This window comes from Vigna radiata, unplaced genomic scaffold (genome assembly GCF_000741045.1).
Source record: "Vigna radiata var. radiata cultivar VC1973A unplaced genomic scaffold, Vradiata_ver6 scaffold_247, whole genome shotgun sequence".
Lineage (NCBI taxonomy): Eukaryota > Viridiplantae > Streptophyta > Magnoliopsida > Fabales > Fabaceae > Vigna > Vigna radiata.
The window spans coordinates 267015-279900 of record NW_014541804.1 but is presented as its reverse complement, the minus strand read 5'-3'; the positions used below and the strand labels follow the sequence as shown (position 1 = coordinate 279900).

The following is a 12886-nucleotide window of genomic DNA, read 5'->3' as shown; positions in this document are numbered from 1 at the left end:
CAAGCATGTGGAAAAGGTGATGGCCTTCTAGAAANGCTTGTGAAGCACGTGACAAATGAGTNTTACATGTGGGGAAATTCAATTACTAATGCTGCCCTATGGAAAGCTAAGCATACCCCCCCTTTGTGTAGAAATGGCCTTTTTACCCTTCTCCATGTNTTGGTAGATTTGCAACATCTTCTTGTTCCCCGATTTTCCATCCAAAAATAGCAAATAGTATTTGACCTTGGGGAGAATACTCATCTTGGAACTTTTTGGCCATCCCTCTTGTTATGGGTCCTATGGTGTTAGGCCTTCTTGTATCAGTGGTAGTGGCGGTGGTCGTGACGGTGGTGGTGGTAGTGGCGGTGGCTAGGTTGGTGGGACGGTGGTGGTGGTGGCGGTGGCGGTGACGGTATTTTCTTGTGGTGGTGGTGGTGGTGGCGATCATTGTCGTGTTAGTGGTGGTGGTAGTGGTGGCGGCGATGACGACAATGGCGGCGGGGGTAATGGTGGTAGTGGTTGTGGTGGTGCTGGATGTAGTGGTGATGGTTGTGGTCGTAGTGGCAGTGGCGAAGGTGGTGGTGGTAGTTGTACTGGTGGTGGTGTTGGTGGTGGTTCTGGTGGTGTTGGTAGTGGTGGCAGTGGCGGTTGTGACGAGGGTGGTTGCGGTGGTGGTGGCGGCGGCGGTGGTAGGACAGTGGTGGTGATGGTCGTGGTTGAGGCGACAACGGTGGTGGTGGTTGTAATGATGGTTACAACGGTGGTGGCTACGATGGTGGTGGTTATTGGTGGGGGTGGTGGTAGTAATGGTTGTAGTGCTTGTGGTTGTGGTGGTGGTGGTGGCGGTGATAGTGGCGGCGGTGCCTGTAACAATGGTTATGGTGGTGGGGGTGGTAGTGGCGGCGACGGTGGTGGTGGTGAGGGTTGCGGCGGCGACGGTAGGGCTGGTGGTTGGGGTAGCGGTGGCGGTGGGGATGGCGGTGATGGTAGTGGCAGTGGCGGTGTGGCAGTGGCAGCAACAGAATTTATGGTTGGGTTGTGTTGGCGGCGTTGGCGTGGTCGTGGTCGTGGTGGTGTTGGTGGAGGCGGTGGCAGCGGCGGCGACGGTGGTGGCATTGGTGGTAGCGGCGGTGACGATGACGGTGTGGTGGCAGTGGTGGTGATGGTGGTGGTAGTGGATATGGCGGTGGCAGCGACGTGGTGGTGGTGGTGGTGGTCGTGACGGTGGTAGTGGTGGTCGTCGTGGTCGTGGTCGTCGTCGTGACGGTGGTGGTGGTTGTAGCGGTGGGTGCGCTGGCTGTCAATGGTGATGGTGGTGGCGGCGGCGGTGGCGGTTGTTGTTGTTGTGGTGGTGGTAGTGGTGGTAATTGTTTTCGTGTTAGTGGTGGTGGTGGCGACGACGGCAGTGGCGGCGGCGGTGGTGGTGGTGGTGGTTGTGGTTGTGTTGGATGTGGTGGTGATGGTTGTGGTCGCAGTGGCAGTGGCAGTGGCAGCGGCGGCGGCGGTGGTGGTAGTGGTGGCGGTTTAAAGATTTTACACTTAACAAATCCCAGGTAAGAGAGGTGAACCACTAGGGTTACTTAAGTACCAAGTTTTGTCGTAGCCAGATTTGTCTTATGCTACTCACTAAATACTCTTTAAAGTAAAATTACTTCTAAAAGCAAAGTATACTTGACTCACACACAAACAAATACAATCGGGCTCTAATAAATCCTATGCCTCTAAATGAAACTCAAAATCACATGCAAACAAGTAAAATAAAATTCTACTCCTAAGGTGGGGCTTGTAGGTTTAGCTAACAAGACACACTCACCAGTCTAAACTATGCTAAAATAAGGAAAGCAAATAAAGTTGCTAAGAGTTGGAAGAGCACCAAGGAATCTTCCAAAGCACTTGGACTTTATAAAGGCCTTTTTACAAAACACAAAGCTAGGCTAACAGTGGGCTAACACAAGCCCATTACAAATACAAACAAAACAAAAGAAAACTAAAATTGAAATCCTATGCTACGGTCTTTTGGTGCCCACATTCACGTGCTCCACTTTTGATCATCTTTATGCGTAAATCTCATGATAAACTTTCTGCCTTTGCTATTAATCCTCTTGGACTATATCACGAAACTATTGAGGTCCAATCCTGCAATCAGAGGAATAAAATTGTTGTGACTGACACCCTTAACCAAATAATTTGGACAAAAAGTTATAGGGTAGTAAGAACTTCCCTTTCTCGTGGTCTTCACGTATGCAATTGTTGATATTGGCAGCTAATAGAAGTGCTTGTACTCTCAAAGTGCAATTTGAGATGTTGTTGCTGTTTCATGGATCTACTACGACCCAATGTTGTCAACGTCCTGGTGCCCAAAAATCACGTACGGAGCTTTGTTGCAGTTGATAGTTTCCAGTCCTATCTACCTTCTAGAATAAACTCTCTTTGGAATTTCCTGACCAATTTTCTACAATTACAGATGAGCACAACGCCGTTTAGATCAGTGTTCCTTATCTATTAAATTGCAAGAGAAAATAGATACAGGATAAAGAATCCTCCTTTTTTGTCTCGGCTGGTGCAATTGAAGTAATTTTCTTGGCTTCCAATTGCAATATGTTGCACCAAAAATTCACACTAACTATGCAGAATATCCAATGGTGTATAATATACAGCCATAACAGAAGTGACTAGGTTAGAAAACTTCCCTTTTTGTTCCAGGTGCTATCTCCAGCTGTTCAGATCATCATTCTACAAAAGTATCTCAGCAAAATCTAGTAAGTGCAAATGGAAAGTAAACGTGATTCATATTAGATGTTAGTCAATGCAAAAACTAATCACCTAATTAATTCAACCACCAAATCAGAATTGGACAGTAGGTTCTTTAATCAATTTTTAAAATTGAATAATGCTTTAGCAATTGAAACAAGCTGATGCTGGAGCTTAATTACTCCAAACAGATCAATTCATGCACAAATATGTCATGCACAACAGATATATTATATATCTAAATGGGGATGCAACAGCTAGGTGACATTCAGTAATAAGCATATATTCAATCCAAGAGGAGTTATGACCGTAAGCACAGAACAAAATTTAGATTCCTCAACAAGTGAGACACAACTGATTATGATAAGAGCAACCTTGTTAACAAATCAGTGAATGAAACTGGGCATAAACAAATGGACCAAGCTGATCAATCAGGATTCAATACAGATTTCAACAAGTCAATGAACCCATAAATTCAGAAATCACATTCAAAATAGTTATGATAACAATGATTTATCAAGCAATTTAAAATTCAAAGTGAATGCTATAGCAGATTAAATTGAATCTAGACACAACTGCTCCAATTGAATCCATTCATCCATTGTTTTCGTTTGTCAATTGAATCAACTTTATTTTTGCATGTTAATATTTTTATCCTCAAATCCAATTTATTAATTTTTATTTTTCAAGTCTTATTATTTTAATTCACGCGAACGAGGAAGCAATACGAGTCTCTTGGGAAAACGATACTTGGTCTTACCATTTATATTACTTGTACGATTTGGTACACTTGCCAATTTGTCAACACCAGTGTTTTCTGAACACTCATTAAAAATAAAAAGCTATCAATGTCGAATAGAAAAAGTTAGATCAATAGTTTTCTAGAATGCAGAAATTGTATCAGATTAATCATTGTTTAAAGGTTTACCTCGCATCACGTCCTTAATCATGATTCAATAACCTTACAAAAATGAATTTAAATGGTTTTTCTAAGCCGATGAATTAAAAATATCTCTTTCAAAAGATTGAAAATCAGCCAAATAAACAATGTCTCTTTTAATATGGTATTCGTATCTGAGACCACCTAATTAGCATATTTAAGTGTTGAGACAATTTGTCAACTGTGTCAAGTTTCATTAGCATCTATTTACATAAATCTTGAACATAATATCTTACTTCCCTAAATTTTCTTCACTTAATGATAAAAGAACAGATTAATCAACACATCTTACTACAGTTCTAAGAAATCAGACCAGACACAGGACATCTACACCATACACACAAGGAACAAAGAAAACAACACATGGGAAAACTCAGGAGTAAACATAGCTTGCTTCAGTTTCTGATAGATCTTTTACTTGAGTCTGCAACACTTTATGCCTTCCCAATGAGGTACCCCACACTTCTCAACCACTTCAACACCTGTATCAAAGTCACAATAAAATTTCAACATAAAAATAAACAAATATCATAGTAGAATAAAACAAAAAACATTTAATTATGATTCTCAAAAATGGAATCAGCACCTTAAATGAAATATGTTGTGGAAACACTCAATTGACTCTAAGATTCACGAAATCTGCATACTGCAATTCAAGAAACACAGAGAGAAAACTGTCAGAAGCATGTAGTATACAGATAATTCACCATATATGTTTCAAATGAGGTATATTTGTGACTACAAAAATGTAGTGTGACATTTGATTATCATTCCCACTCCTACATCTATAAAAAAGCAATGCCTGTCCTATTCAGATGTATTAGAAACTATGAAATCATGAGTGAGGCCTGTAGAATAGAATGCAAAATTTTGTGATTTTCCAGAAGACTTCAGCCAATAATAGTATCTTCAAAAGATTGCTAGGAAAAATGTGTTAGTAGCAACTTTCAAAGTTCTAAGAAAATTGGCAACCACAACCATGAGTAATCAGCACAGAAAGTGAAAAACTAGCATAGAAGGAAAGTAAGACATCACATATGGGTATGGTGAAAGTGGCTTTGGAACAAAAAATAGCCTCATCATTCTTATCAGTTTCAAATTGTTTGTCTGCATAATTCAGTTTCTGCATATTATTAATATTCCTTTTGGAACAAAAAATAAATTGCATTTTGAATTGCCCTTAGGAAGGAACCAAAGAAAAAGTAAGGAAAAAGGTTAAGGCTGGCCCAATCTCTTTATTAAATTACCAATATTCCCGTAGATGGGTAACAACTTCCATCTTATTTCATCAACAGATAAAGTCTAAGATATATTGCTACTATGTCTACATTATTATGTGTCAAAAGAAATTCAGATTTAAGTTTGCTAGAAAAAGTTAATGGTTATTGTTTTTCTAACGTGAATTCTCATCTCAAAACTCCCATCATCTGTTACCATCACAACTTGAGTTAAATTATATGTATCATCATAATCATGACCCTTTTGGAATCTTAATCTAACTACTCTTAGCATCATAAGGGAAAGAAGAAAAAGTGAGGTTACTCTAGAAAAATAGTAGAGTCTATGGCACATGGATTATAATTGGTTAATCATAACACATCAATTTGATTCATGAGTCCCTACCATGGATCTATAGTCTCTGTTGCAATTACCACTTATATGCTACAATGAACTTTTCAAAAGCTAATTAGATGGGATAGGATAAGTTAGTCATGTGGCTTACTAGCTTTAAGCAAACAAAAAGACTCAAGGAATTTCGAGGTTTCTAAATTCAAGTATGTACCTTTTCTCAACTAGTTTTGTGCACAACCAACATGAACTATAATATAATATAATATAATATAATATATAATATGATATGATTCTCTTATTTTACTGATGGGTTTGGTTGCATTCACAATTGACATTGCAAGTTGTAGCTAGCTACCTAATATTTTGATGAGAGAAACATATGGTTTGTGAGGAATCTGGTTATTCTCATTTGTTAGGGAAAAGTTGAAAATGTACTTGAAAAGAAAAATAGAAGTAAACATGGGTTCTTTATAAACGAGGAAACTCACAAGAAGCATGTATTCTATTAACCTTTTTATTGCTTCTTCTTTCCCCTCTTAAGAACAAATATAGTATTTCTCAATTACAGTTCCAAAATGTATCACAATATAATGACAGCTAGTACCTTTATTTCATCAACAAGTTCTTTAGGGGCAACTTTGGTGTTCAAGAACTTATGAAGTTGTTTCATTTATAATGAAAAAGGAAAATGAGTAAGGGTTGATGATTCATCATACATATCTAAATATGTGAGTTAATACTAATATCGAAAGGTGATGCACAAAAGAGATTGAGGTTGATGATGAGTAAAGGTGAGATGAAAAGGTGGTGAAATTTTGCTCAAGCGAAGATGTCACTCTAGGTCTTATGTTTAGCCAATAACCTAGTACAAGGTTTAAGTTAGTTCAAAGATACATGTTTGCAAAGCTTTAGATTGTTATTTACTATTAGACAAAACAATGGTTTACTTTTGATGCAATTAAGGTTGTGGTTCCGGCCAATATTGTTGACTCAAGAATGAAGATATTCTGAGTAATTTTTTACATCCCAAAAAGAAAGCAATTCGAGTAGCAGGGCAATAATAGCTATGGGCTACCTGAAAGGATTTAACTGAACCTAAATAATAGTGTAATCAATTATTAAAAGATTATGCCAATGATAAACAAGTTTAGAATAACAACTTGTCCCTATCCTTTTATAAAAGGAGCTACAATTTTGATCTATAGGTCTTTACTAATACAACATTGGTCCCTGCTAACCAGATAGAAACTAAAACCATAGAAACACAGTAACAACAAAACCAATTGGTACATTAACAAGAACAAATACCTAAATGCATGTCAACTAGGACTAAATGCTAAATTAAACTCAAAGTGCAAACCTATAGAGTGGTGCTATAATTTTACAAATTGGGTACCTAATAAGTGAATGATGTTGTGGGAACATTAGCTCAAATATGGGTTTGTTAAATTTAGTTAGTTGAAAACCTCCATTACAAAAGATGGAATAAATGATTATGGATGGGCATGGTCAACAATGATCTCTATCAGCATGGTAGTGTTTGAGATATTGGGTTTGGACCTACTTGGGACATCCTTTTACGAGGAAAAAAAATATGTGTTTCAATTGCTCTACAACTCTCTCCAACTTATAGGCCCCATTGACACATGCCAAAAATAATGTTGGGCAAAGATATTATAGAGGATTCATGATAACCATAGGCACTGGAAATATTTAACAAAGCACTGCAAATATCTTGACCACAATCCTGCCCATCAACATCTTAACACATGTGACACCTCATGCACACGCATCACAAAGAATCAAACTGAGTAATTAACGGATCCCCATGAACAACTAATTACCAAAACATTCAATTAACATTAGAAAAGCATTGTGTTATAAACATTAGAAAAACATTCAATTTCTCAATACACGCAAATTACCAAAGGCGGTTACATCACCATGGATCTAAATCTGGCAGAAGAAGAAAAAGTCATAACAACATATTATTAAGCAAATGAATCAAAAGAACACAGTACAAACAAATTTTTCTGCATATAAGAAACTTTAAAGGCAAAGGAACTCACTCACCTTTGGTTCCTTCACTAACGGCCTTCGCAACTCCAAATGGTATGTCTCAGTCCTACATACCACTAACAATCTTCTTAAACCGCCAAACACTAGCCTCAATTGATGTTTCCTAACACTCTAACCACGGCTTGTGACACAAACCACAAATGTGTCAAATAAAACAAAGAAAGAACAAGATTAGGGCTCGCGATTTTCACCAGTTAACGATTGCTCGAAGAAAGCATTAGGATTAGGGTTTACTTACCAGATAAAGATACTCCTTCGTGTTCAACTACGGCACCCGACCGAACAAGGACATTACTTGGTGAGCGCCGGAACACGACAGACAGTTTGATAGAGAGAGATGAGACACAACCAGAGCACGACGGAGGTGGATGGAGAGAGGGACGGGGAGAGTGAAGATAGCTCGACACAGGGACGGCGACAGGTCGGGTTCGAGAGAGGGACAGTGAGAGCTCGGGTTCGAAAGAGAAAGGAATCCAGGGTTTGAGAGAGAGGGAGATAGCTCGAGGGTTCCATAGGTTTCAGCTTCTAATTAATCAAAAATATAATATTTTTTTAAAGATATTATTGAAATCCGTATATAATATAATGGATTCTACTCACGTTGGGTTAATGAGAATTACATAGGAATATATCCTTCAATAATGATACTTAGACAACATTTTTTTTGACAACATTTGAACATCATTTACGTGTCAGTCTGTGATTGGTCCAAAATTACTCCACAATCAATAATAATAATCATAAACACTACTATGGACCAATCACAAAATGACATGTAAATGATGTTCAAATGTTTTCAAAAAAATGTTGTCAAAAAAATGTTGTCAAAAAAATGTTGTCTAAGTATCTGATGGGTTGTCACCGCCCAATCAAATTTCATGTGCATTTTAAAGTTCAGTATAGCTAGGGAATGACTCCTAGGTCGTCTCTCAAGGACCAACTGCGGTTCAGAATCTGGTTTAACACACAGTGGGGGGGGTTCGAAAGTGTTTGAGATGAATGCAATTAAATTAAATTAAAGCACGAACTTAAACCTAACTAACATAATTAAAACGGTTGAATACTAAAGCTAACATCACAACGAAATTAACACAATCGAACAGAACAAACAACATAATGAACGAGAACAGCAAATTTAACGGTCTTACAACAAGATGTGCAATCAATATGGGAGGAAATTAAAAGACAATGAAACTTTAAATTAAATTGATAAATCAGAATCTAAATGCAACACTAAGCCAAAACATTAAATGCACAATGAAGCTTGGAATAAAAGAATAAAATGCTAAATTGCTTGACCAATTAAAATGCAGGGATGAAAATGCAATTAAATACTATTAAAATTCAAAGTTGAGCTAAGAAGTAAAATGATGAATTGCACATTGAAAACTGTGCAGACTAAATCCATGAGTAATCTGCTTCTGTGCAAACATCCTAGCCAAATAAATTTGAGCGTGTGTGTTTCCTAAAGCAAAACAAGATAAATAAATAAAAGAAAAGCGTCTGCAATCTATTTAAATATGACAATTTAGCAAGATGGAATCAAATGCACAGATAAGCTAAGATTCATCACGGCATCAAGAAATTAAAAATGCTTGACAAGTGAAAGTAAGATCAACGCTGAATTCATTTCATGAACATTAAGTTACCTAGTGAAAACAAAGTAAGCCAAAACAAACTAAGAAAACTAAATGAACATCAATTCCTTCACTAAGAATTTAAATCAGCATCTGCAAACAAATGTAAATGCACCGTGTCTCTTTCCAACAACAAAGAAAAGATTTCAACTGCTAATTTATTCCCACCGTGACATGTGCTCAATAAAAAAAAAAACTAAAAGAAAAGTCCAAAGCAGAGTGTTGAATCTTCTAGTCGTATCCCTCCATGGTGTCCGTATGTTCTCCCAACAATATTCCCCCAATGTAACAGTGTCCACTCCCTGTCTGGCGGCTGCTCTCCTTTTTTTATATCTCCCCCTAGGTTTTTGTGCCCCAACTATGCCTTCACATTCACGTCTGCAGTTGGACCTCCTTCTCCCCGACAACACTCTTTCCCAGCCCAAATGCATTTTGTTGCAGCTCTCTCCTAGATCCAGCCATCTACGTGTAGTGCTTGCTGGACTTTTGTTGCTGGATGCACCTCCTCTCCAAGCCTGGACCGTGTGGACGTTTGCTGGATGCCTTGCTGGTATATAATGGAACGTGTTGCTTGTCCGTGAAGGTTGCCAGTTTGGGCCATAATCAGTTCTGTGACATGCTGCTATTTGCGGTTGCAGCCCTTTAATTTATTGTTGGGCCGTGCTATCCAAGTTGCTGCCCAAACTTGCTTTTTCTATAGATGATGCAGCTGCTGGTAGGCTTGTTGCCGTGAAGATGTTGATGCTTGGATGAGCAGCTCTCTCTTTGGACCAGGCCATGTGTCTTCATGCAGCTTCTCAAGCAGGTGTGTGCAATTCCTTAAGCTGGACGTGTGCCAAGTACGTTCTTGGAAGTGTGCTGCTACAGCAATTTTTTTATCTAGCTGCTCACTCCTTTCTTCACATGTTGGACGTTGCATTTGGATGCCTTTTGATTTGCATGGGCTGCTTCAAAGTTGAACCGTGGCAGCAAGCTCTTTCATTGGGTCGTGTGGACGTTGGAAGTGACAACTCTTTCCTTCTTCAACACGTGATGCTGCTGCTTTTTATCCATCATGTGCACCGCTGCAGACTCTCCTGGATAGTGTTATGTGGGTTGTTGCATGATGCACTCCTTCTACTGCCGTGTGGATGCTACTGTGTGCTTGGGCTTCTTCCTCTCCAACGCTGGATGCACCGTGGGTTGAAGCTGCTGGACCTTGGAGATTTCTCCAAATGCTGCTGGTTGCACCCCTGCATCACCACGCTGGATTTCACTTTCACATGTTGCAAGACTTGGGCTGTGACCACTTGGACGTTGTTGCTAGCTTTGGACCGTATGTAGATATGGTTGTTGCATCCCTTTGTACGCTGATCTATCCCAAGCTGCAGGGCATAATAAGCTACTCACCTTTGAGCCCATCACGTGCTGGATGCATTTGGTGGACAACGTGATGCTTCTACGTGTGTAGCTGGATGGAGCTGCTGAACCCAGCCTCTCAAGGCTGGATGTGTCAAGATGCTTTAAAGCTACTGCACTGAGTTCACGTGAACGTGGCAGCAGACTGGTGAGCAAGCCATGGGTTTGTGTGCTGCAACGTGTGAAGACCAGCCCAAACCGTGACCACACTTCTCCTTCTACATGTCACCCCCTTTTTCAATGTTTGCACCCCTTTTCATAAGCCCAAGGAATAAAATGACCATAGTGCCCTCCTTCTTGAACACACTTGTTTTGTGGAGAGTCTTGAATTGTGTGACAACTCTCAATATGTCCCAAATTATATTTCCAAAATTTTCCCTGAAAATAATAATACAAATAATTAGCTCAGAAAATTCAAATTAATTAAAATTCGAATTTCCGGTCAAATTAAGCACAATTAGCAGAAACAGGAAAATACCGGACATTTAAGCACAATTCCCTGATTAATTCTAGCACAATAAACTAAGTAAAGTCAAGAAAATATCGACTCATCAGTATCATTATCCTATATCCTTAGGTAATTTTCCTGCCACCACTGGCCAATGTTACATACGACATCTATATACATATTTTTCCTTATATAAATATCTGTATATAAATTCCGTATATAAAGTCTCTTCTGGTATCAGTATATAAGTTTCGTATATAATACCTGATTTATATACAGATTTAAATTCGTATATAATTAGCCATATGTAATTCCACTTTTTCGTGTAGTGTCCTGTTACTTTTCCTTTTTCAAGAGGGTACAAATATCTCGCCAAGGGTATCTGACTTGTGCTGAGTATTGTGCTTGATGAATGGATGTTACTCACCAATATTTTTACTCGTAAGTCCTTGAAGAACTAGGGAGATATGTCAAAGTGGTGGCATAGGACGACTCTTATCCGCAGTCCATATGAGGGACTAGTTTTGGTATATGTCTATCAGATGTGTGTATGTGATAAAAACCGAGATAGATCCAATAGCTACCTGTGAGAGATGAGAAGTGAGTAGTGTCCGAAGCTACACATATAGGTAGTATGATCCTATCAATACACTAATAATATTATTAAATGTTCAAAGTCTGTAAGTTTATCTGTAACTTATGTTATGTTTTTTTATATTCGGTTAGCTCACCCTACTTGTGTGTCTACGATGATCGTATAACATCATGTTGTTATATGGGAGTAGATGATGTTTTAGGTAAAACTGGAAACATTTAGTGCGAGGATGCATTGGGAAACACTCTTTTGTAACTTTTAAATATGTATTTTAAATTATGAAATGTTGTGGTTTGTAATTTTAAATTACTTTTAAGATTTGGTTTGTAATACAATAATTACTCTTGAAAACTCTGATGTTCTTATTGTGAAATAATAATAAATGTTGTGGTTTTAAATGTAAATGTTTAATTTAGAAAATTTTTCTGAGACACTTCAAGGAGGTGTTACAACTTCTCTTTTGTGTGTCTTATTTTTTTTTTTCATTTTCCTATAGTAAAGAGACACATAATAGTTGTAAAGTTGTAATTTTTTTTTAGTAAATTTTAAATTCTATTATTTTAGTTAATTGTTCAAAGTTTTGATAATTTTGAAATGAATCTATTAAGTTCTCAAAAACTTAAATTTTTTTAATTGATTTTTGGTCGTTAGATTTTTGTGTTAATTATGTGTGTGACTTGTAGCTAGTTTGTCACTTTTCTAAAATGTTGATAATACTTTTGTTAGACAATGATGACAAGAATAAATGATTCTAATTATAAGATTTGTAGAATTACATAATTATATAACTATAAAGTTATATAAATAGAATTATATAATTATAGAATTCCAAAATTATAAAATTATACAACACAATAAAAATGTAGCATTTAAGTAATGCGACAGAATAAGATAATAATCATGTCGCTTAATTAAATAGAAAAATATAAAATAGAGACATGATTTTTTTTAAACTTTTAGAACTCAATAGACTATAAAATTTAAATAAAGACTCAATTGAAAATTTTAAAATTTATAAGCACTTTAAACTTAGTTAAACCAATATTTTTTCTTAAATTTTTTTCGTATGAACAATTCATTTTGTTTAAAAAAATTTCAAATTTGTCAAATAAATTATTATTTGCATTTACTTAATCCACACACCATTAAACAATTTTGTTTATTTATTTTTCCTTTTTTATTTTACAATAACTAGCAACAATTATCTATTTTCAGCAACAAATAGTATTACCCTTTGTAACTGATGTCACAGTAAAATCGTAGAAGATTGATTAACCTTTATCTTTTTGTTGACACTCTTAATTATGCTACATGTGTGTGACCAACTTTAAGAACTTTTTAATTTTTGTTACAAGTATAAAGTATCTAATATTATTGAAGTTATATAGAAAAAAGAAATCAGTTTTTATTATATATATATATATATATGTATATATATATATATGTATATATATATATATATATGTATATATATATATATATAT

At 37.0% G+C, this 12886-nt stretch overlaps 1 protein-coding gene across 1 annotated transcript; it reads left to right on the top strand.

Annotated features, from left to right (window-relative positions):
- Nucleotides 1-281: 281 nt before the first annotated feature.
- Nucleotides 282-9714, top strand: LOC106778234 (glycine-rich protein DOT1-like). The gene is made up of 4 exons (XM_014666179.1): nucleotides 282-355; nucleotides 442-1182; nucleotides 1365-1535; nucleotides 9600-9714. Exons 1-4 carry the CDS (start codon nucleotides 282-284, stop codon nucleotides 9712-9714), a joined length of 1101 nt encoding a protein of 366 aa, XP_014521665.1.
- Nucleotides 9715-12886: the final 3172 nt, after the last annotated feature.